This window comes from Antedon mediterranea, chromosome 3, assembly GCF_964355755.1.
Source record: "Antedon mediterranea chromosome 3, ecAntMedi1.1, whole genome shotgun sequence".
Classification (NCBI taxonomy): Eukaryota; Metazoa; Echinodermata; class Crinoidea; order Comatulida; family Antedonidae; genus Antedon; species Antedon mediterranea.
In genome coordinates, this window is record NC_092672.1 from 7,089,338 (window position 1) to 7,116,390 (window position 27,053).

General features: G+C 33.4%; 1 protein-coding gene across 1 annotated transcript; it reads left to right on the forward strand.

Moving 5' to 3' along the window:
• The first annotated feature begins 20,367 nt into the window (after positions 1-20,367).
• LOC140043968 (neurotrypsin-like) lies at positions 20,368-26,259 on the forward strand. The gene is made up of 6 exons (XM_072088453.1): positions 20,368-20,403; positions 22,647-22,723; positions 24,028-24,333; positions 24,582-24,872; positions 25,223-25,494; positions 26,113-26,259. Exons 2-6 carry the CDS (start codon positions 22,654-22,656, stop codon positions 26,257-26,259), a joined length of 1,086 nt encoding a protein of 361 aa, XP_071944554.1. The 5' UTR covers positions 20,368-20,403; positions 22,647-22,653.
• The last annotated feature ends 794 nt before the right edge of the window (positions 26,260-27,053 follow it).

Here is a 27,053-nt window from a genome sequence, read left to right on the forward strand (position 1 = left end):
GATGATTATTGGGATACCAATGACGCGAACGTGGCATGCATTATGGCGGGTTATTCTGGAGCTACCAGAGGGTATCGTGAGGCAGCGTTTGGTGAAGGGGTTGGTCCTATTTTGCGCTATGATTTTTTTTGTGACGGTGATGAAGACGACTTATTTGATTGCCCATTTGGTACACATTCCGATGGATTCTGTTCACATTACGAAGATGCAGGAGTGATTTGTTCTACAGGTACGTTTCAGATCTTTGTATATGTGTACCAAAATAATCCAAAGGCATAACACCATAAAGGAGTATAACTGGGTTTACATGCAAAATTCACACATTTTTATACTTTTTATACAATAAAAAAAACACTACAAGACCTTGAGATTTAGTGTTCAGATTCAAATTCATACACATTAATTAGGTTATTTGACAATAACTAGGGCCCGCACTAGAAGCAATAGCTTGTATCATGAGGGCCCCTACAAAATAAATATAAATATGCAAAATAAATAAAAAGAAACATCCCGTCTTAATGTCTGCCCTTTCATGTTATCGTCGCGTAATTGATGTTATTGTGCCGTGATTGTAATTTGTACGATTAATTAAAATGAATGTCTTGTTCCTTGTAACAGATATAATTCGTCTTTCTGATGGAAGCCCATCTGCCGGTCGGGTTGAACTATTTATCAATGGCCAATGGGGAACTATTTGTGACGATAACTGGGACATAAATGATGCCATTGTTATTTGCCGACAATTAGGGTTTGACAGAGCTGCTAACGCATACGACATGGCTAGATTTGGTCCTGGCAAAGGTCCAATACATTTTGATGAAGTTCAGTGTGCGGGAAGCGAAACCGATATCTTACTGTGTAACACTAAAATTATTCATGATTGTGAACATTCTGAAGACGCAGCGGTGTCCTGTGTTTCTGGTAAATATTGAACAAAATATATAAGTTAGAGTTTTTTTTTCACAGTAGATTTTCCGTCAGATGTTACACACAGTTGTTTATCTTTTTCATCTAGTCAGACGAATATGTGGTGAATATTAATTTACAACATTTTGTTGTTCCATATTTTTTTTTGGACCAATTAGTTTGTGGCGAGTTAAACTGTGGCCGAGTTTACTTGGGGTCGAGTTATGTATGGTAGATAAGATAGATGATTAAATATCAAATACCTATCATCAATACGTTAGGCAATAAGGAGTATCTAAACATTAAATTGAAGCTCCCTTAATAAATCAACATTATTTTCATTGTAAGCTGTACTCTTTTCCTATTTAGACTCATCTGTGACTCCGTCATGGTTGAAACCATTTAACAGTATTCTGACAAAGGGTAAGTTACCATAAGATCAGTAATAACAAAGTAAATGTTATATTAATGAACAATGGACAGAGAATAAGAAGTATTATTCTCATCTGCCATATTCTATAATAAAAAAGAAACGAAAATGAATAAGAATGCAAGCAAAATCATAATTTATCGAATAAGATAGTAAGATTGAAATGAAAAGATAATATCAAGAGTAATGAAACATAAAAGAGAGAAAATTATTACATTTGATTTTTAATTTAACAAAATAAAAATAACCTATACTAGCAGTAATGATAGCTTTGATAGAAGCTCTAAGATGATAGACGATACAATTGTTATTTCTAAGAGCTATAGTGTATAAACGGAGTATTTAATCGAACGTTCCGATCTTTATTTGAGATCTTTATCAACTCACTGCTTGTTGAATCCAATAGATTCAGGATCAGTTAAAAAATAAAATTATTGTTAATTTAAATGAAGCGAATAAGCAAATCACCCGTCGTAAACATTGAATTTTCAACAAAGTGTTCAATTTTTGTTTGCAGGTTGTAAAGACTATTGGTTTCAAAACGATAATTCTTGTCTAACAGTTATACATACAGAGCATAGTACTACGCTTTCCGAATTGTCTTGTCCAGAAGGATCGTCAGTTCTTTCAGTAGACACAGAAGTAGGCATGTTAGGAGAATATCTTCGAATAATTTATTACTATTATGAAGAAATCACTCTTAAACTATTTCTTTGGCAAGATGGTAAATCAAAAACTTGCACTTTTTTTAATCGTACTGGTGATAATGGAGACACATGGGATGTGATTAGTGTACCGGCAATACAGTGTAACGACGTCTATGCTTATGTTTGTAAAATGGATATTAAAGGTACAGTATTTGTAATGTCTCTATGCCATTGTACAATTGTTCTGTATTTAATCATCTACTCAATGATAACATTAATGAACGAGTCTTGTGGTTAATCACGTGTGAAACCAAATTTTATAGAGAGTGGTTCAGTACAACATACAGTATTTGTTAAATATACATCATCACATACCTAACATTTTAAAGTATTTATTTGATTAATTCAAACAAATTAAATTTTAGATCAGTCTCAAACATGTTCAAACAATCAATTCAGATGTTTATCTGGCGCTTGTATTCTAAAATCATTACAATGTGACGGAAACTTTGATTGCCCTGACAACAGCGATGAAGATGAACAATATATTCAAGGTAATATAGTAGGCCTATATCAGTATTATTCTCGAGATATTCTCGTGTATTTCTGGTGGAATTTCTCTCGTTTTCACGACGTAGGCATCCGCGGTCTAAAGGGAATTCTTCTGCGCAGACAAAAAAGTACAGGCCGAATGAAGATAGTTACCACCGGTAAAGTACTATAGGCCAGGAATGAGTAGTTCTTTTTTCAAAACCAAAAATTAGTGAAACTAACCTGCTTGACAGCTTCTTTAGAAGAATGGCTATAGGCTATAGGCTTCGCATATTCCATATTATGTATCAATAATATTGCGGTTTTTCTTATTTTAGAGTGTTCCGATTCGTTGGACGGCCACGGCTATCGGGGGACAAAGAACAAGACAACAAATGGAATACGTTGTATAAAATGGACAAGTAATTTCAAAGGAACTGATGCGATATATCCAGTAGATTACATTGGTAAAGGTATTGGGGATCACAACTTTTGTCGGAATCCAAACGGAAGACAACAGCCATGGTGTTATACAGAGGATTTTTATGAAGTTGAAGATTGTGAAATTCCATTATGTGGTGAGGAAATGAATATCAGAGTCTATTGTATGCAGTATTTGTTTCAAACAATCTCTTATGGCCAAATCAGACAGCGTCGTATGACGAGGCGGGAAAACATTAAACATGTTTAAAGTTCTCGTGACGACCTAAAAACTGCACCTGAAGCTAGCTCAAGACGACTCGTTTCGTCGGGATTCAACTCAGACAGCACCGACGAGTCAAGACGTTGCGTTTCACTAAAACCTATTCCAAAGTTTTGGTAACAAGTTGTTATTATTTGGGTTATAACACTATATCATTTTTTTAGATCAAGTTTCAGATGCAGATTTAAACAATTGTCCAATCACAAGCTTCCAGTGTTCAACAGGTCATTGTATTTCCTATTCATTCCGTTGTGACCATAAACCAGACTGCCCAGATAGCTCAGATGAACAAGATTGTAGTAAGTTTATGTTCACATGACTGTTATATTGTTATTTTGGATAAAGATTTGTGCAAAAAAAAGAAAAATAAATAATGTATACGCTTTGTACTTTGTGCATAGCGCACCGCATAGTCACTTGTTAGGCGCACTCACTGGGCCACTCAGTGCTTTAAAATGCGCATAATACATGTTTTTTTTTAATGGTAGTATTCAGGAATTGCACCGATGTCGAGTTTTCCTGTGATAATGGACGCTGTTTACAATCTTCATTGCAATGTAACATAATTAAAGACTGTTTAGATGGAACAGACGAACTAAAATGTGGTAGGCGGTTTTTTTCCTGAATAACATGACATAACATTAGCACAACATTTTATTGTAAGGGGAGTTTACAGTTGGAGAGATTTTTTTGGATATATTGTCTTACAGTGCATTATGCCTCATGTAATGTATACAACAACAAAAGACTGATAGGTTGTAGATACAAAATGGGAAGATCTTTAATGTATGGAAAATTAGACGTTAAACTAGTCGTTGAAGGTGAAGCCTAGAACGTGCCACACTGCAACTGCAATTGTATTAAAATAATTTCGCTCGAGTAACAAAAGTGCTGTATATATCCATTTATTTTTTCCGGTGCAAGTGTCACTTAATACAGTTATCTTTACCAGGTGAATGCAGCTCAGGTTTTTTACGATGTAGTGATGGTAAATGTTTGCACCCAAAATTCAAATGTGATCGAATAAGAGATTGTCCAACAGGAATTGATGAGCCCATGGATGAGCCAAATAATTGCCGTAAGTAGTAGCAATCAAATAGCCTAATCACTAACATTTCACATTTCATTGAGTTTAGACAGGTATTTGAAGCAAGTTTTTCTTAAGTGAACATATAAATGATGACAGTGACAAAACTAGACTAGCTTTATCATTTGGAGGCAAGTTATCGCTAATTCTTAACTTGTGTTGTCATTCCTATTATAGAATATACTGATACAAAATCGTTATGTAATAAAACAGAGATGGTATGCGAAAATGGCATTTGCATCGATCAGCGTCACCTGTGTCTATTAGACTACGATGTGTATTCAGACGACGTTATAACAGGTTGTCGAGATCGTAGTCACTTACAACATTGTGGTGAGTTGAGTTGTTTCATGTGTTGTGCAACCTTCGTATTTATTCAATATTATAATCATACAACGATCCTGTTTATTCAGGAACGATGGTACTTGACAAAAATGTATAGTTTAACTTTGTATAACATAAAGGTTTCAATTGCTTTGTTTATCGTGCATTTTCTACTTGTCAGAAGTTATGACACGCCATATATGCCTTTTTAAAAAATTAAGTCAAAACACCTGGACCCGAAGACTGTCATATGAAAGTACTTTTCGTGAATAGGTGCATTTTGTAGGATTGTAGATAATAAATAAATAATTTTGTTTGAAAAATCCAGTAAAGTAATTACTCACATTCTTTAGCTTTCGCCATCTTGGCTGACGGCTTGATCACAAGTGATCCGGTCCACGGCTACTTCCTGGAAATCTGTTGATTGTTTCTAGGTGACGTCATACTTTTTCGTAGCAATGATGTGTATACGTGATCGAGAAATACAGCTCCTTCGTCGTGGTTGATTGCGTTATACCCCACTCCTCTCTTTCTGATTTGGATTGCTTTTACTTTGTAAATTATTTGTTTTATTTTTAAAGTGTGAATTATTTAAAGTACGATTGTTTTATTATTTATTATAAACAGTTTTCATTGGGGACCTACATGCAACATTATAGTAACTCAGCATTTATTTATTATATTTTGATTTGAAGACCCTTACAGAAGACTCGGTTCTCGGGCAAATTGTTCCATATATTGTTCCACTAACACAAGAACTTATGAGATAACTCTCCCTTTTTTGCAAAAGTTTCTAACGCTTTAAATCATACTTTGTCGTGTAGCTTCATTCGAGTGTCCAGCAAACACATACAAATGTCCGAGCTCGTACTGCATAACAATCAAAAGCCGATGTGATGGGCGAGATGATTGCGAAAATGGAGAAGATGAACAGTATTGTGAGGATTATAACTGTCCAGGATACTTCAAATGTCAAGATGCGTCAAATTGTATTTCTCAAGATCTTGTGTGTGATGGCATCAAAGACTGTCTTCGTGGGGATGATGAACTTTTTTGCGGTAAGATGTGATTCAAAATTCAAAAAATATTAATACTAAATAAATAGAGAATCAGTCATAAAATAATAACACAAAGTGTCATCCATGTGTTCTAGATTATTTGGATACGTTGATTTAGGAAAAAAAAGAAACCGTAACTAATTGATCTATTTAAGATTTATACATTGTTGATAGATGTATGATCCTGAGCTTAATTTAACCCTCGGAGAAATATAATAGTCTCCTAAGAAGTTGTTACTACAGATTTACTTAGTACTATTTAATTTTGTCTTGCTATGATTTTATATTTTTTTTCTAATAAAACTTACATCTACCAAGAAGTAGAACGTAAATGTGCGTAAGTTCTACTTGTGTGATGTGAATTACACTTGTGTAATTTAATTGATTTACATTTCCCTTTCTTGCCTAAAATAATAAATTGTTTAAACTACTTTTTCATTGATAACGTCTGTCATAGATATACAGTGCCCTAACGGATGTGTCTGCCAGGACCTTTCATACAACTGTCATGGAGTAGAATGGACAGCAGAAAAAGCTGCATTAATTTCGCCAGATGTACGATACTTGTAAGTATAATAATTTATATTTTTATATATGTATTGTTTATAAAAAGAAACATTGTTTCCTTGCACACATAAGTCCATGTATATATATGCACGCGCACACGACACACATACTATACATATACAGTCCATACAAAATTTGTCGCAGCCAATCAGAAGATCAAAGGACTGTTAGAACTTGGTCCTATTGGCAAGACGAGCTCAACATCATTTTGTTAGATTGCCTTGATATTAAATAAGTTTTTTATTTTCAGAAATCTAAGCAATGTATCTATAGTTCCTTCAGAAGACACGGGTGAAGATCTGCTATTCTTACATCCCAGTATTTTCAAATTTAATTTTGTTTTGTAAGTTTAATTAAATAAAAAAATACACTAAGCTTGTTTAAGTAATATTTATGTCTAGAGATGAAAACTATGAGTAGCTGCTGTAGTAGTTATCCAGTATATTCAAGTATTTTGTTTACACTTGTAGATGTAGTATAACTATTGTGCTTTTTCATGCATTTTCTTTTTATAGAGATATCTCTGGAAACAATATCAAGAAACTAGCAGGTGAAATGTTTTATCAGTTTGACCATCTGACAACTCTGTAAGTCATCATCACAATTTAGTAAACACATTTACACAGAGTTTTTAAAATTCGTTGCATCGTCAATAGACGTAATAGGGGCCGGCCACAACGCGGCACAATTCAACAAAATAAATGCACCCGATTCTGTGGCTGTTACTAGACTCTCTGTGGAAGACTGTCTACCAGATACCTATCTAACTGTATTAAGTACTTTTAATACATGATATCTCTGACGTCATTAGGTTCCTATCTAGAGACAATGTATAACGTTATAATATGTATTCATCAAATGCACCAGAAAGCAGAATAGCAGGTTTATCGTAAATAAAACGAAATTATAAACGTATATTTACCTATTCTAGATACATGCAAGGCAACAATATAGCATCATTGGAAGGTGATGTCTTTCAGGATTTAAAACAATTGAAATATCTGTAAGTAAACCATGTTAAACCTATATAGAGTAGGCTAGTTTTAGTTTTTTAGGTAAACGTTTGTGTTTATTTTTTCTAAAATTAATTTAAAGCTCATTAAACATGTTTAGTTAAATTTCTTTATACCGCTACAATAATAGTAGACTACATAATACTTTTACATAAAAAAGACTATGGAAACAGCAGAAAATTGCTGTACATTTTGGAACTAATTGTTTATTTGTTTCATTAACAGTAATATCCATGGTAATGGATTGGAATCCATCGGCAGAGGAACATTTTTCGGATTATCAAAACTCGAGTATTTGTAAGTATAAAGTATTTTAGATGTACGTCATGGGTGACATTGTATGGGTTAATGGAGAGAACACCTTACAATTTAAATACAAAATAACAGAAAACGATACACAGCAATTTAATTCCTAAGTAAAAGTGTATATGTATAACAGAATGGTTCTGTGGTAACATTATTTATGTGTGCTCTATTTTAGAAATATGTCTGGAAATAACATTGGTAACGTTGATAAATTGATATTCAAGGACTTGATGTCTCTTAAAACATTGTGAGTAATGTATATATAATCTTGTACTTTAGAAAATGGAAGTTACAGTACAATAAATGTATGTCAATATTGTGTCAGAGTAGACTAGATATAGAGAGATGAAAGAGAAATACTCGTCTACAAAGTATATACAGTAGCTCTTGCTCTTATAGCGGTGTTGTGTCCATGTAGGAACCGAGCTTCATGAAGTAAATCTTTCATTTCAGAATATCTGATGATTATTCATTTTGCTGTTTGTTGGAAGATGTTGGTTTTAACGACGTTGACTGTACGCCAGATGCAGACGTGTTTTCATCATGTGACAATCTTATGCAGAATGTGTACCTTAGAGCTTTCTTATGGTTATTTGGACTGAGTGCACTTCTAGGAAACAGTTTTGTAATCTTATGGCGATGGATAAATTGGCCTGCAAAGAAAAGTCCATCTTACACACAATCGTTTCTAATTACTAATCTTGCAGTTGCCGATATGCTTATGGGGTTGTATATGTTGATCATTGCCAGTGCCGATTCCTACTATCGGGAAGATTACGTCACACATGATAGCGAATGGAAGGCCAGTCGAATATGTACGCTTGCAGGAATCTTAGCCTTTCTATCCAGTGAATCGTCTGTGTACACTCTAACCGTCATTAGCTGCGACAGGTTTTTGCACATTGCATTTCCATTTCGCCGTTTCCATCTCGCCGTTTCCATCTTACACAAGAAACAGTACAATTTGCAGTGGCTGTCGGATGGTTTCTGACCCTCGTCGCGAGTATTCTGCCAGCATTACCAATCCCGTACTTTAACAATGAGTATTACGGTGTCACCAGCGTGTGTCTTGCATTGCCATTGACGTCGGAAAAAGTGAGAGGTTGGGAATATACCACTGCGATTTTTATTGGTTTTAATTCTTTGTGCTTCTTGTTAATTTTTGTTTGTTATTCAGGTGTGTTCATTTTAATAAAGATATCCAGTAGTAAAGTAAATCAAGCAGGACACATGAATTCTGACAAAAATAAGCACATTGCAATTGCTATACGAATGGCTGTTATTGTCGCTACCGACTTCTGCTGCTGGGTACCAATCATAGTAATGGGTATTTTATCACTGACAACATCTGTTAACATACCCGCCACGGTATATGCCTGGGCTGCAGTCTTCATTTTGCCAATAAATTCAGCAATTAACCCATACTTATATACAATAGCATCTTTAAAGAAACTTCAAAGGCAACTAAAACCTTCTAAACATGTATCGGAAAGTATGCCATCTACGGAGAGAACAAATGTGAAAATTGGTATGTAAAGAAAAATTATCTATTTCTTTATGTAATTAGGATGATTAATCTGTGACTACAGAGATTATTAAAAAATTGTGTTTTATTCTATATAAATAGTTGTATCTAAATTTAAACGAATATTTGTTTTGGGTAGCCCTCTCAGTAATAATAATAAACCCTGTTTTTCCAAGGAGCCCTACGATACTTATTTTATAATTGATTGTTAAAATTTTTGTCCAAGGAATTATTATGTATGTCCCAGAAAAGTAATGTCATCCGTCACGACGTCACATTGTCTCTCTCCACCTAGTTACAGTAAGAACAAGTCATTATTATAGTCATGCTTTTAACTCCAGTTTTTGTCATTGTTTACTCAGAAGGTGTAAACATCCCACGAAATCAAAAAGAGCAATCTACAGTTGAGAAAATAGAAGCTATGTTATCAAATGGAACAGATAGACATGGGAAAGAACTTGATGCAGACGTACGTAAACACCTTTCAATGGCGTTGAGATTTGCTAAGCAGCAACAAGCTGGTATTGTACAAGTAAGAACGTTTATTTATATTCTTATGCAAGTACACATAAAAAAAATAGAAATATTTCTGAATAAAATTACAATGCGACGGGTAGGCCTGTCAGTAGCTGGATCTCAATGTAGATTCAAATAAAATATGCAAAAATATAAATCTGAGTTTTGCTAAACGTTATAATCATTCGTCAGTGCAAGTATATTACATAAACTAATGTGTTGTGAGCAAGTTGCTTATCTTATTATATTACAATAACGTCATTAGATGAAGACGACACACTTTTTCAGCATTAAATGGCAGTTCCAAAATAATATCGTCCGAACAATATCATTGTCTCTTTCATTAGTTAATGTTAAAAATGTTTTATTCTGAACAAATATGTTTGTACAATTTTTTGGTTGGATATGTCATTTTTAATTTACAAATACTTTATAAAAATGTTTTCATGTAGTAAATTAAGTTCAGTTATATTAGATAATGCAAGTCGTTCCTCTGTTGTATCTAAAGGAACAAATGATATGTCGTATAAATGACAATAAAGATGTATTTATTGTTCTGTTTGGTTTCTTGCAGGTTGAGGTTGAGGATTGTGTGGAATTCGAAGAAAGCACACAAGAAGAATCTGAAGACAATACACAAAATCAATCTCAAGACAAAACACAAGAACGAAGCGAATACTGTATAGGAGTGTCTAATCCTGCCTACGATAACGAATCATACGTCACTAGAAGTCTCGCCTATGAAGACGACACATTTTTTCAGCATTAAATGGCAGTTCCAAAATAATATCGTCCGAAAAATAATAAGTATGTCTCTTTCATTACTTAATGTTAAAAATGTTTCTAGCTATTCTTCGGGTCATTAGAAAAGTCTGGAAAATCGCGAAAATGTCTAGTAAACACACTTTGTAAATAAATCGTAAAAAAAGAGAATTTTCCGAAGCATATAGGAAAATAGTTTTGTGTCACTTAGCAGACAGGTATAATTGTAATTCCTGATAGAGGGTGTTTCATTTGCCAAGTCATGCATAACATATCGCTGGAGGGGCTTTCATTCCCATTCTTCCCCCGTTTTACTTTGGCTGGGCGCTGACACTCTTATCTACAGCCAATTTCATATTTTATTGTATTTTAATCAGACTCAAGTAGATTTATAGATATATTTGATGCTTAAAGGGGGATTCTGGGTTTAAAATTGCTTTTAAATATCGTTTATTTCTTAAATAAAAAATATTATAACAATATAGACATTTCAGAATGAAGAAGTAATAACGAGAAATTAAAAAAATTAAATTTCATATACATTTTAGGGTAAATTCATGGAAAGTCTGTTTTTTAGCAGCTTAGGGAAGCTCATTAATATTCATGAGATATTCACAAAATCACGTCACCAGTGGATTCCAAACTCGCGACGTCATGTACGTTGTGTTTGTCAACTAATTTACATCTCTCTCCCCTGTCAAACGACGACCACCATTGTGATCATTGTGAAATACATTTTTTTTAGATTTTCTAAGCTAGGCCTAAAGTGTAATAATAACAGTAGTAGCATATATTTATTTGACATTTAATGAAATACAAAATTTAGTACAGATACGGAGTCATAAATTATACTATTTTTATACCTCTATAGTACAGATCGTATTATCGGCTTCACGTACAATACTACTCTAGGCCTAGCCTAATAATAATATATATGGGCGAGAGCCATTCTGACTAGGGATTCCATGCCACGATGGCTACGTTAAAACAATGGGGCCCATGGGCCTAGCTAGCCTACTACTAGACGATTGGCCCATAAATAACAAAACCCATCCTATCAACCAAACTCCTAAACAATCTAAACCTAAAACATTCTACAAAATCGGCTGTAAATATTGAAGCAAAACAAGGTCCGATCGCCGTCCACACGTATGGTGTCCCGATCGTCTAAGTAGGCCTAAAATAAATAGGTTTAGTTTACTCTCCAAAAAAGCGGATACTCATGCATCAAGCAAGTAGACCAGGTAGTAGGAAGGAGACCTAGCCGATCCGGCCCAGTTAAAAATTGAGCTAGTAGTGTAGTAGACCCTATGCGAATTGATACTACCAGGCCTTTTACGATAGGCTGTACTACACAAATATTCCAACTCTCTCATTCGAGCTATATTATCTATACCATTCCGGTAGGTCGAGTCGACCTTCAATCAAATACTGTACATCGTTCATGTTGTGATTATAGACGGGGTATACTCGACCCGACCAGTTTGGTGTTGTTGTATCTGCTTATCACGTGACGATGCCAGGCATGGGCAGCAGAGAGAGCACGTGTATCGTCGTCTCGCTCGATCCTCAGCAGGAATGTACAGTATACGTTACGCTTCATTGATTTTGATTTTTCCCTAAGTCGGTGCGAAAATCGGCAAACGTAAAGTGCAAACATATCTAATTTTTCACTGTTTTGATGAATTTTCATAAAAAATTGACTTTATAAATGGGAAGACCGACTAAAATTACATCAGATAAGTATAATTTTACAAAAGTAATTGATATGGTTTATGATAACGAGTCGTCGGAAGATGGACCATTTCACGAATTTCCTATTTTGTAACCACAGTGTGATTTTGCCGTAGCTGCACTTGTAATCTGGCCTGATTTCACAGCCTTCGTTCTGCTTCACTGGGCGCTTATATAAATTGAAACTTTTACCGTTCAAGAGACAAACAAATATATTTTACATTTTTTACTATTCATTTTAAACCCGGAACCCCCCTTTAAGTCAAATTTTGTTTAACCTAATATTAAGTACTGTTTAGTAAGTAGAGTTTAATACTTTGATTTATACTTTGTTTAAATATTCTGATTACTGATATCCGTTATGCAGTATTTGATTTATGGTTCCAGATGACATAACGTATAGGGCGTAACCCCTTTTTATATTATGTAATATAATTAAGTTTTATACTAGAAGTGATATGTCATCTATGTTTTACCAATATACAGGTTTTAATATTCGTCATTTTAATAAATGACATTTCCATCCAATGATGGTTTATCTGTGTTTGTTTGTTGTCCTGTCCGGTCGCTAGCGTAACACAAATATAAATGCTGATTTTTTTTTTATTGTTTCTTTTGCTTATCTGGATAATGAAGTGTTTTTTAAAAATACCAGGCTAAAAATTTTGGCAAATTTAAGCCTAAAACAGGTCAAATAAGCAATTGAAGTGACGGTACCTATCGTTTGTATATGAACTACAGTAAAAACTCATGACGTAAATGTTACGATGCACCTGTGACGTCTTAGCAATTTACGGCTGTACGGCGAGCGCGTGTAGCGGTATCCTTAATCTCTCGATTTTTCTGAAATTACATATATATAGTTCTCGTCAAGTTGTCCTTTAAATAGTAGGACCTGTAGATGGAGCCAGATTTCCACTTTAAACATCTATTTTACTTTGATGGACCGTTATGTTGCATAGCGTGTATTTGTCTATTCTCTATTTTTTGTAATCAGTGTAGGCCTATTTATAATACAAAAGACAATATGACGAATGCCATACTCTAGAAAAGTAACACATATTACAGTACAACATTTTTTGAATGATGTCAAAATATCATACGATCCCAAAAACGACGGTGTTAACGTTGAAATCTTAGAGCATCTTTTATGGGTCTAACTAAGAAGTATAATACTGACATTTCACAGGTAGTTGAGTATGATTTTAATCGAATATCCTTCGAAAAAAAACAAAGTTTTTGCTGATTTTGTTCATGGTCATGGTCATAATTAAGGTTTATCGCAAATAGTTTGCGCGAAGCACTGTGGGAAGGATTTGGGAACAAACGTCACGATATCTACGTACGTGATTTGTTGCTTGTATGTATACGTAGTGACGTTTGCTCCCAAACCCTTCTCACCGTGCATTGTGCAATGACGTTCCTCACGAAATCAGGCTATTTGCGATAAACCTTTTTGGCCTAAAAAAGAAGGATTGTGAATCATATGTTTTTCCGGTATTTTCGCCTAACTTTGTTAATGTAATAATTAATCTGTGTATTTTGTGAATTATTTCTGGGTTTTTTTAAAAATTAGATTGACGTTAGAAATCGTTTACAGCCTAACATAGTAACGACAACAACCAAGTTATAAATATTGTAAATGTAAATGTAATTAGTCGATGCTGCTTTATTTTTCGCATATTGTTTAATGTCGACGACGAAGATAGATTAAACGAGTCATGGTACTATTTGTAGATTGAATTGTTAATGTATAATTTAATTGTTGTTATTGTTAAACACTAATCGAATTTTTTTTTTTTAATGTGACAATCATTTACGTAGGCGTAAAAGTGTATTATAGATACATAACTTGTATTTTTAAGGGAGGAGTTAGTTCACTTGTTATATTACGTACAGCCTGCAGCATTGTCTGCAGACGTAAAGATCGCTTCGATTCTTATGCATATTTATTAATGTCTTTATATAATACGTTTACAATAGTACAAAACAAATATGTATATTAGTTTAATTATTCAATCCTTTAGAAACAATATTGTTGCTCTATATAAATAGTAGACAATGACACTGAATTTAAAGTCTCGTACAATATAGCTAGTGTATTTTGTTGTAATAAACCGACACCGATTGTTTTGTAGCCGCACCATACATTAGAAACCGACACCGATTGTTTTGTAGCCGCACCATACATTAGAAAGCGTGTATAATATAATTATCCTAGTTGTATTTACCCAGCTTCTGGGAATACTTATTATAACTACTGCACGGTAAAGTACATCTCATGAATTATCGTATGTTAGGCTGAGGTGGTCTCGATGAACAAATTTGACTACGTCGTATGTTTTCAATTATTTCGTGGAATGGTTTGTGGCATAACATACATCGACGTTTACATGTTTTTCCGTGAATACATAAGTAATTCAAATCTCTGTACAATGCCGGTACAATAGAGAATAAAGTTGGAATTTCCCTTTTCATTGTGTTGCTGTGTTGTTTCTAACAACGTCACTATAAAAACTCAAATCAAATCCGGGCCTAGAACCAGCAGAAAACAAGAAGAAAAGTAATATATGCCACGCGTAATGTTATTTGATTTATATTGGCTTAACTGGCAATTGAAATAGACTAAGCAAGATTTCTCTGGTTGGTAACGTTGCTACCAAGGTAAGCGTTTTCGATTGTTAACCCCGAGACCGAGTTTGCTTTAACCGACTAAACCTGTTCCACGATAAAAGCCTCATCGTCAAAAATCTCATATTCCAAATTAATTTTTTATTTTTTGACTCATTTAAAAAAAAACACTTTGTGTTTTGTATGTAACATTAATGTTGATGGAAGTTACAAAGAGGAACAATTTATATTTATATACAACAATACATTCTTTATCCACTCAACAACGAAATATTTTGTTCATGTTTTATAGGCCTATAAATAATATACCACTAATAAATTTAATACTTTGTTAAAACTGTCACTGTCATAGTCGATTGAAATAGTAAAGTACATGTGACGATACACCACTACGACGTTTATATTTTGTTGTAATTATTAATTAATACAAACGTTGAGAAGCAACTGTTAGTAATATAGTTTATTTGTATACTATGTGTTTATGATCTAACAGTAGGGCCTCCCACACCCACAGTAATACAGTTTAGTATATGTTTATATTATATCTAACAGTAGGCCTACCAAACACTCACCTCACAGTAAGAAATTTGCGATTCAAATGGAGACCAAAAGTGGTTAATATGTATTTACAGTATTGTATAGTATTGCAATACTATATATTAAGGTTTTAAGTTTATTCTGTAAGGGCCCATACATTTACCTACTTGTGTTAAACCATGGAAAGATACCTCCATGTTTAAATAATTAGGAATGTTCAATTCATCGCAAATCAATACAGTCGTATATTAAATCAATCAAAATAGTATTATTTAAAGAAAATCGGCCTGTTTTTAACATTATGATGCTGTATTCGAGCTGTTCAGTCGCTTTTCAGCCATTAAAAACAATTATCGTATGAGGAGATAGGGAAATGCGAAGCATCCTCGTATTATTGTGTGCGGGTATTTTCAAGATTGACATCCATTAGACAGTGTATACCACAATCGGTTTGGGGCGAATCGTTAAAACTAAATTCGTTTCAATTGTCAATAACTAATTATCGAACTTAATTTAATTAGTAAACAGGGTTACATCATGTGGTTAAAATCAGTATCGAGATTCTAACCAACTTTATATACCATCGAGTAAACATTCTAGAAATAACGCGCGATTTACCGAATTTTGACCTTACGTAAATGTATATATAGATTATTATTATTTAATAATTTAATATTAATATATTCTATTTTCAGGATAGTTGTTTCATTGTTTAAAAAAATAAACAGGATACAACTTGTTTGGTGAATACAACCTATCATGACTTATATGGTTATTCAATTTGCATATTAGGCCTATAATAGGTTTTTAACGTCTAAAGCTCTGTCTACACTATCAAAAAAAGTTTAATAAAAAGTCCATGTCCATATATGGGCACATCACATTTTTTTGTCATATAAAGTCTTATAGTGTAGACAAAGCATAATGTGTGTGTATTGATGTAAATTTACAAAACTAGATGGTACGCTCGCATCGCTCGAGTACAATCTAGGTTGTGCCCACAGATGGTTCTCGAATACACATAGTAAATTCAGCGTAAAAAAACTGGCGATTTCAAAATGTATGTACCACAGGACTATAAATACATGTTTACAGGAACGAATAAAAGTTGATTCGTATGTAGTCAACTAAAATTAGCACTCTGGGAATTACTTCCGAAGAGAAACTTGTCACAAAATGATTAAAATTTAAACAAACCGAACCTGTGTTTTGTAAAGGATGGGGATTGGTGCTTTTATCCTCTAAGTAACGAAATATTATGATGATGATGATGACAATTTAACAAGCATTTTGATAATTGTTACTGTATTTTATCACTTCTTGATATTGATTGTGTTATGTTTTTCATATTCAGGGAGAAATTATTTTATTAGGCCTATACCTGTTACCATTCGTTAAAAAATTAAACACCTCCCTTGAAAAAACCATGAAAATACAAATAATGTATATATCGTTTTTGAACATAATACCGCTCGCGTATCACATAACGGTGTTCGAAATGCCATGAAACCTGATATGGATATTGATTGAACGTCAAATATCTGTTGATGAGAGGTTTTCATTATTATTTGCTGAGCCTAGTGGAACAGCGGTGTACTTGTTTAGATTATCATTTGTGTGTTAAACTAATGGATTTGCCGGGTGAATGTAAATGGCATATTTCAATCATTGTTTAATTCAAAGCCCAAGTTAACTAATATAATACCCAGGATGTGCTAAGCCAACCGTGGAATATTTTTTACATTTTTCATTGCCTTTCCTCGATTAAACACAATTTCTACCACACACTATTCAAAAAATGTATTATTACTAAATACTGTAATATAATCATCTAATCCTTAACTAAATGAGCATGCGTGAGTTTTCGACTTGCGTGTGTTCAGTACCTTTGCATAAAAGAAATTCTCCATGGTATAACAATTCTCCGATACATTTCATAATAATACCTGTTTCAAAAAGAAAATAGTCAATGCTAAGCTTCATTATTCATCACAACCACTAGCCCATGCAATAACCTTAAATAAAAATACAGTATTGTTTACAAAGGAAACTGGTATTTTGTTTTTGTATTATTATAGTTCAGGAGACGTGCATCGTCATTAGGTTATATGCATGATATGCATATAACCTCTTGATTCTGTCAGAATCTTTATTTATTTCTTTATTTATTCTTTCCTTAGCACTATTTTGTCCGTGAATTATCTTGATATCAGTTTCATCTATCTAAGTCAATTTTTCAGAGTATATTCCTTATGGCCAGGAATCGATGTGGTTATGTTTTCAGGGTGCGCAATCAAACATTACGCGGTCTACGCGCGATTTAACGAAATCACGTTTGTAATCATATCTTCACAAGCATGAATCACTTTTAAACAAAATTTGGTACTCATAAATTTCAGGTCATATTTCATCATATGGCAATACAATTACGTGCGTAGCGCATATAACGCATGCGTACGCGCGCTTAGAATGTTGAAAATTGTCAGAATTTATTTTCGATGAAATTAGAATACGTTTCAGGCAATTTTAAGCGTTTAAAAAATTGCCATGAGTGCGCAGATTTTTGCACGTGCACTGCGCGTCAAACGTTAATGCGCACTGTTTTTGTCCGATTACTGTTGTATAACCTTTCTTTAATAATATCATCATATTTTATTCACTTTTCAATGCGAAACAGCGTTATACGAGCACGTCAAAAGTGACAGGCTACGCACGTGTAAGTTAACAAAATGGTGAAAATATGCTAAATTTTAAAATTAATATATATCGTTAGAATGCTCGGGAACACCTATTTTTTATTTAATTTTCTTGAAGTGTATGTATCATATGTATGATTTCTTATCAAATAAAGAGAACAAAAGTTGATTAAGTCATCATTAATTGCATATTAAATTAAAAAAAAATAATTTCGACAATCAAACAAATTATGACATTCTCTTAGGCCAAAATAACAAACTTAACATTAACTTTCTTCCTTCAAAAATTCATATATTAAAGTTAAAAGTATGTAGTTTGACAGTCCATCATTTGTATACATTTTAAAGATGTCATCATAGTAAAAAATTATAATTCATTTCGGTATGTAATAATCTATTTGCATCAAACTGGTTACTGCATAGTAAATACACGGAGGAATTTTTCTACAACTTTTAGTCAGTTGTGTACGGCTCGGTGGTCTGTGCTCGTGTCTATGGCATTCAAGGTACCGAGATCGAGTCTCACCTTGGGAAACGAAATACGAATTTTTTTTTTTTATTATCCGTATTGTTTGTTCAAATTTATTTCTTAGTGTATAGATTATACACATGATTTATAATGAAATCTAGATAAAAATTAACTTATGTCTTTATTTTATTATGTAACAACAAATGTGGTTTATGACATTATACGCAGATGGATCTTTGATCGGATTGTGATACCGGCTATGGTGTTCGCGTTAGCAAGGTCCTATCATATATTATAAATAATTAAAGATTCTGAGAAAATCAATCAATCAATATATCTTTTAAAAATCAATTATCTTTATTTAAATCAAGGCATATAACCTATAATTCGTCATAGTGACGAATTAAATCTAGTTTATTTATTCTTTCCTTAGCACTATTTGTCCGTGAATTATCTTGGCATCAGTTTCATCTATCTAAGTCAATTTTTCAGAGTATATTCCTTATGGCCAGGAATCGAAGTGGTTATGTTTTCACGATGCGCAATCAAAAATTACGCGGTCTACGCGTGATTTAACGAAATCACGTTTGTAATCATATCTTCACAAGCATGAATCACAATTAAACAAAATTTGGTACTCATAAATTTCAGGTCATATTTCATCATATGGCAATACAATTACGTGCGTAGCGCATATAACGCATGCGTACGCGCGCTTAAAATGTTGAAAATTGTCAGAATTTATTTTCGATGAAATTAGAGTACGTTTCAGGCAATTTTAAGCGTTTAAAAAATTGCCATGAGTGCGCAGATTTTTGCACGTGCACTGCGCGTCAAACGTTAATGCGCACTGTTTTTGTCCGATTACTGTTGTATAACCTTTCTTTAATAATATTATCATATTTTATTCACTTTTCAACGCGAAACAGCGTTATACGAGCACGTCAAATGTGACAGGCTACGCACGTGTAAGTTAACAAAATGGTGAAAATATGCTAAATTTTAAAATTAATATATATCGTTAGGATGCTCGGGAACACCTATTTTTTATTTAATTTTCTTGAAGTGTATGTATCATATGTATGATTTATTATGAAATTAGAAGAACAAAAGTTGATTAAGTCATCATTAATGGCATATTAAATTTAACAAAATTAATTTCGACAATCAAACAAATTATAACATTTTCTTAGGCCAAAATAACAAACTTAACATTAACTTTCTTCCTTAAGAAGTTCATATATTAAAGGTAAAAGTATATAGTTTGACAGTGCATCATTTTTTTTCAATTTTTAAAGATGTCATCATAGTAAAAAATTATAATTCATTGCGGTATGTAATAATCTATCTGCACCAAAGTGGTTACTGCATAGTAAATACACGGAGGAATTTTTCTCCAACTTTTAGTCAGTTGTGTATGGCTCAATGGTCTGTGCTCGTATCTATGGCATTCAAGGTACCGAGTTCGAGTCTCACCTTGGGAAACGAAATAAGATTTTTTTTTTATTATCCGTATTGTTTGTTCAAATTTATTTCTTAGTGTATAGATTATACACATGATTTATAATGAAATCTAGATAAAAATTAACTTATGTCTTTATTATTATGTAACAACAAATGTGGTTTATGACATTATACGCATATGGATCTTTGATCGGATTGTGATACCGGCTATGGTGTTCGCGTTAGCAAGGTCCTATCATATATTATAAATAATTAAAGATTCTGACAAAATCAATCAATCAATATATCTTTCAAAAATCAATTATCTTTATTTAAATCAATGCATATAACCTATAATTCGTCATAGTGACGAATTAAATCTAGTTGGATATTGAAATACTACTTTCGTTTCAAAATCTTAGTGGTCTTTCAAAGAATATTTATTGTATTTTTATACTTTTATTTTCGAATGGAATATGTAGGCCTAGTACGCCACTAACTCGAGGAAGTAACTGCAGGTAATTATCTTTCATTTCAATATTCCCCCTTATTTTCTTTCTACAAAAAAATGTTTCCAAAAATGTTGCTTAGTTTTTTTGAAGTCTTGGAAAGCAGTAGAACACCTGTAGATTGAGGAGAAACTTACAGCATGTAGCATTGGTACAAAGTCAGTGCCGTGGTACTCCAGATAATAATCCTATGGAGAGAGGTGCTGTGTGTGTGGTTTGAGGATTTGCCTTTCCCTCTTTTCAAACTAGATTTCAGCAGTAAAAATGCATGACTCCTCATGACAAACCAACCATGTAAAACCCTACGGGCTTGGACTGAACAATCAGATTATTATAGGTGGATCATGGTTTGAGGGAGGGTATTTTTTTTTTTAATTCAAATTGGCTTTAAAACATTTCAGGCACACGTGCACATGTTATGAATGTTGAAAGTAACTAAAACAGTCGCGCTTTTCAATCGTGAAACACGTCACGTTTGTGTTCACCTCATTTCGAAAGAAACCCCCTTAAATAAAAATTACCAAATTGTTAATAAACATTCGGTCTAAACATGATGCAAAAAAATAAGTAAGTAAGCCGTAATCACATTTCTTAATAAATTGCAGCAATGAATCCCAAAAGCAGACCATATTAACTGCGGAAATTTAACTGTATTTTACGTCGTTATTATAATATGCTGAATAACCATGGGTAAAAAGCATGTACAGTACATTATATAAGCATGTATGATGTTTAAGAATGTATACACAATCTCACATAATATCTTCCCTTCTATTGTCCCATAGGCATAACTCATATTGTACAAGATAAGTCTATTAAATCCAAAAGTATGCACATACAATTTATACTCCATTATGAGTCACTCGATAATTACTTAATGAAATATTTACCGCGAAACCTATTACAATAGTGTTCAATATTTCTTTATTAGGAAGATATCATGGACGATTTAAAAACGAAATGTAGGGTTTCATCGGCGGTAAAGTTAGTTCCGGGTTCACGGTGAGTCATCACCTTGCAACTTCACGTGTTCAACTAAGTTGGCCGTTGGTGGCGATAGCCATTATAGTTGTTTGTTTATTTTCGAACCGCGTTTGAAAGTACATTAGTTAGCAAAATAAAAATTATACTGCAAATTAATAAAGATCAAATTAAATATATTCATAAAGCATCGGACTATATTGTGGAGAATAATATAAAAAAATACAAAAACAAATTAAATCGGGAGAACTGATGATAAGACCTTTTGTTTGAAATCGAATGAAACCCACTGTTGAGTAAGCTGGCAGGACTGTGTCCCGTTAGGACCCTCTGAAACGTCTCCCTTCTTAGGACAAATCGCCCCACTGTGTCGCTGAAGTTAGTTTCAAAAGATGTTTAAACTAAATAATGTATTAATTATACCAAGAGGATGGTATTTATTTGAATAAACTATACGTTAAATTGTTATTAATCTAAGACTGTGAAACATTGACAACAGCAAGCATTTCAGTAATGGTAACCGACCGAAAACGTCCAAGCCAAGACTTCCTTCTAAAACCTTTTTACTCGAGTCATTATCAGTCCGAGAACCATCGTCTACACTTCCATCAAAGTTAAGTTATAGCATGAGCAATGGTTATTCATTCATTCACTATTATTGCCATAAATAAACGACAAGCAAAACAAAACCAGATAATATCAACTTAAATTGCAAAATGAGGTTATTGGGTTGATAAAACTGATTCTGTGTCTTTAATATATGGTAATTTATTTTGGTTTTTTCTATTTTAGACTTACAACCAATAATGCTTATAATAATTCATAATTAATAATCAGAAATTGATTACTGTGTACATGCATACGTTTAAAATTAATTAAATTAACACTTCACTGCATTATTTACTCAAATTTATGAAATAATGTTTACAATTGCATTTTTGTTTACGGTGCATGAAGTGAAAAGACGTGTTTGTCGATAATTTCAAGCCCAGAATTCAGGTTTTATTTTCTGTTTGTGCTGAAAAATGAATTCAGAGGGAATAACGTCTACTCTGATCAATCGATTTTGCAGCTGCCATTCGATAAGATTAACTGACTATCGCCAGTCATCTTAGTCACAAGTATGGTGCATTACGTAATTTTAATACATGTTATAATGTTTGATGGACGGCCATTGTCTTATAATATCCAAGCGCAAAATCCATATTATTCTAAAATAAACCTATTCTGAATAGCTACATATTACGATAAAGTTACTTGTTTCTCCACAGAACTGTAATGGCAGCTTACCGTCACGCTATAAAGTTGATTATGCTGTTTACAACTATAACCTCAAGTGCTAGCAATGGTTCGTGTATTATTTCTATACCTGTTTCAAAAGAGATCCTATACATCATCATCATCAATTAGCATAATTGTGGAACCTTGATGGGTTATTTGTAATATACCTTGCTTACTACGTTAATTTTTATAATTCAGTGAAAGTTAGACAGATTTATGTGATAGACCTAAGTTCTTCGTCTTCTTCTTCTTTTCTTCTTCATGATTTAGCAGTCCACTACAGGGCATCCCTCCTCCAAATCTCTCCATTTACTTTTCTCTTTTGCTATTCTGAACCAGTTGTTTTCTCATGTCATGTCATGTCATGTCATGTCATCTCCATCTCCCTTTGAGTTTGCTTCTTTTGCTGTTCGCTATCCTTGTCTGCCAAACTGTATAGTCCTGCTTGTCCACATGTTTTTGCTTGAAGTAGATCTCTGTTTATTATATCTTTCCTTTTGCATGGTACCTTGTCCATTATTGTTATGCCAAGTATTTTCCGTTCTATTGCATACTGGGTTGATCTTAACTTATCCTTCTTCTCAGTAAGTCTCAAAGTTGAAAAGAAGAGAAAGAAGAAGATTATTACACGCTTCATCTAAATTATAGTGAAATGGAGTAATATTATAGAAAAATGTGATCTAATGCAAGGCTCTTCGGTTTATTTCAGATTCAACCTTATATCCCGATCCAACTTTGTACCCAGATTCAACCTCGTATCCAGATACAACCTTATATCCAGTTTCAACTTCATATCCACATTCGAACTTATATCCAGATACAACCTCATATCAAGATTCAATCTCATATCCAGATACAACCTCATATCCAGATACAACCTCGTATCCAGATACAACCTTATATCCAGATACAACATCATATCCAGATTCAATATCATATCCAGATACAACATCATATCCAGATACAACCTCATATCCAGATACAACCTCAAATCCTCATTCAACTTCATATCCAGATTCAATCTCATATCTAGATACAACTTGGTATCCAGATTCAAACTCATATCCAGATTCACCCTGGTATCTAGATCCAAGCTCATATTCAATATTTTCTTCAGAATATTATTACTCTTACTACTACTACTACTACTACTACTACTACTCAGAATATTTGTATTGTGAGTTTAACGAATATTATTGATTTTTTTTGTTCAGCTATTTGTTTAATAAGTATCAACAAATATGATTACAAGCAAATATACCTGTCGGTCCTGGGATGGGTTTCAAATAATATAGTTTTACATTCATTTTAGAAAAAATGTATAGATTATTTAGACCAGTTGTCATAATCACATTGTAATCTATTTTCCAGATAACAATGAAGTTATAACTCTTGTTGGTGGCAATGTAAAACGAGAAGGTCGACTTGAACTGAAAGGTGATATTTCTGGTACTGTTTGTTCTGTTGGCTGGACCGAAGCTGATGCTTCATTAGTCTGTAAGAGTCTTGGTTATGAAGGTGTTGACGAATATTTGGTGTATAGCTTTGGAGAAGGGAATGGGAGAATTTGGTCGAATATTAATGGTTGTATTGAATATCCTACGTGTAATCCAATGGATTCATCGGAAGATCCACAATGCACTCATGCAAATGATGTCGGGATAGTATGTTCACCTTGTAAGTTAAAAGGGAGCTACGATTTGTTATGACCAACCTAGGCCAGGTCAACTGATGTGTCGGCGGTCGTCGCCTGAACACAGAAACCATCAAATCTGTGTCGAGGTGGAGATCGCGGACACACGTCCAAATAATTTCCTCATGGTCGCCGGTCGTTTAAAATCGAAAGCTTCTAATATTAAATTGTAATTTCAAAAAATCATGCATGTACCACTTTGAAGATCAACTTGTTTACCCCTTTTTTAAAGTGACAATTCGACTTGTTGGTGGTGATAATCTGAATGAAGGGCGTGTAGAGTTCAATTATTTTGGTGAGTTTTCAACAATAAGGGATCTACATATCAGCGAAGCCGACGTCATTTGTCGTTCGCTTCACTTTCCTTCTGCTGAGTTCTCGGATTGCTGTGGAATATATGGTACTGCCTTTGACCTGCCTTCTTATCAAGTCGAATGTAAAGGAAATGAGAAAGAATTATCTGACTGTTCGATATATACTACCTATGATATTGACCAACAATCTGGGATTAGATGTTCAACTGGTAAGAATATGCAATGCAATATTGTTTGCCAAAAGGTATCTGATGAGTTTAGAATTTCTTTTAAATATATTAACATTTGTACTAAATTTAACCTGCACTGATTATGTCAATGATAAATGTATGACAATTATTATACATTAAATAGTATTTTCTTAAAACAATTTAGTGTACTTAGTCTTATTTCACAATATATTATTATAACACCAGCTCCTCAATTTTAGATGTTTTCTTTTAAAGAAACATGTACTAGGCCTACATCTTGTAAATGTATTAAAGGGCGGAGAGAAGATTCTGGGTGGGTATTTTAAATATTAATTTATCTTTTAATAGTGGTTATGATATTTCCTCAGATGGCGTAAGATTAACTGGACAGTTTGAATCAGATGGACCACTTGAAATCTTTACAAGCTCTGCTTGGCATAAAGTATGTTCGGTTGATTTTAACATTAAAGTTGGTGAAGTAATCTGCAGTCAACTCAACTTTGATGGTGTTTTAAATGTCACTGACATTGACAGTGACAACGGCACAACAACCATACGAGAAATTAATTGCACAGGAATAGAGAGTAGATTTGAAGAATGCTCTTTCAATATTGTGCCTGAACAAATGTGCACAAGTTTTGTGAAGCTGTCATGCATTGGAAGTAAGCAAATGCAGTACTTAAATATACATTATTAAGCAGGGACAAATTCTTGATATACAAACATTAACTTTCCCTAAGTTGTTATATATTATCTTTTTATATTAATCCACACATCGACGTTTCGAATTTGTCTGGACAATTTCGAGCTCAGGTATTATAAGTATGAAACGCCATGTGTGCCAAAATATTTATGTTTAACCAATATTATATTCAGCCTATAACCAAGACATTTGACATTAGAACGTCTTCTTTGGGACACTCTATTTAGATAAACACCTTTACAGAAAACATCCTTTTCAGAGGAAACCTCTTTTCATGGACATTTAGGCCTCCGGGTAAAACGAGGGGCAAACATTGTATATTAATACTGTTGACAGACTCTCAGTTGAATCTCTAAAGTTTCCCTTTAATATGTGTCCATTGTTGTAAACATAAGATAATCTTCATCCAGCTACGAAATTTATAGTAAAAAATGACTGACCTTTAATCAACAAAATATTGTTTTCTTGACAGAAAAAATGTTTTAATAATGACATAATGCAGCTAATAATCGTAAGCCATTTGTCTATAATAATTTGTATTTATAATATTTACAGGTGGATCAAGATTTGCTGATGGGTATACTAGGAACTCGGGGTATGCGCAGGCATACATTAATAGCGAATGGAATTATATTTGCGACAGTGATAGAAGAGTTACTGAATTTATCTGCTTACAAGAGCAATCAACTGGTGTTCACTTAGTACGAAACCAATACCCATTCTACATTTCTGACGAATACGCTGATTGTGACATCACACCCGAAAACAGTCTACAGTGTAGTCAAACCTTGGTTGATTGTTTTCCTTATCTTATTTATACGGAATGCTCAACGGGTATGTAATTTTTGTTTTATATGCCATCCCTGAGTTCAAATCCTTCATCTAATTTAAGCCTAATTAACCCTTCATAAAATGCATGTTGAATTCAATAAATGGTAGGTCTATAGGTCTAAATCTGTGTTAAGTGTTAATTAATCGCTTCTAAAAGAGTTGTTTCTGACGGTACTTAATGCTTGGATGAATATTTTGCAATAACTGCTTTAAAATCAGAACGTCCATCCATACTATTTGTCATGTCATAAGCATTATTACTATGATGTCTGTCAGTTATAAGCCTCTGATGACAAATGCAAATAACGATCGACAATCATCTAAATTCATCCATTCTTTATCTACAACACATCTTCTTCACAATAGTATAACATACACTGGTCTCCAGTACCATGAACCCCGAATACCAATTCCACGTTCTTGGTATTTATGCCGTTTGTTCATTACGTCATTCTATTAACTAGTCAAGCGTAGCGGGGAGTAACTAGTGCCATCATTTTGTTTTAAAGATGAGCTTATGAGATAATACTGTACCGCAATTTATATTTAGATGTTGCACGAATCAAGGGAGGAGGTCATCGTGGATTTGTTCAAATCTTCAAAGATGGCAAATGGAATTATATTTGCAGTGAAAACTGGAATGTTCAGACTACTGAGCTTGCTTG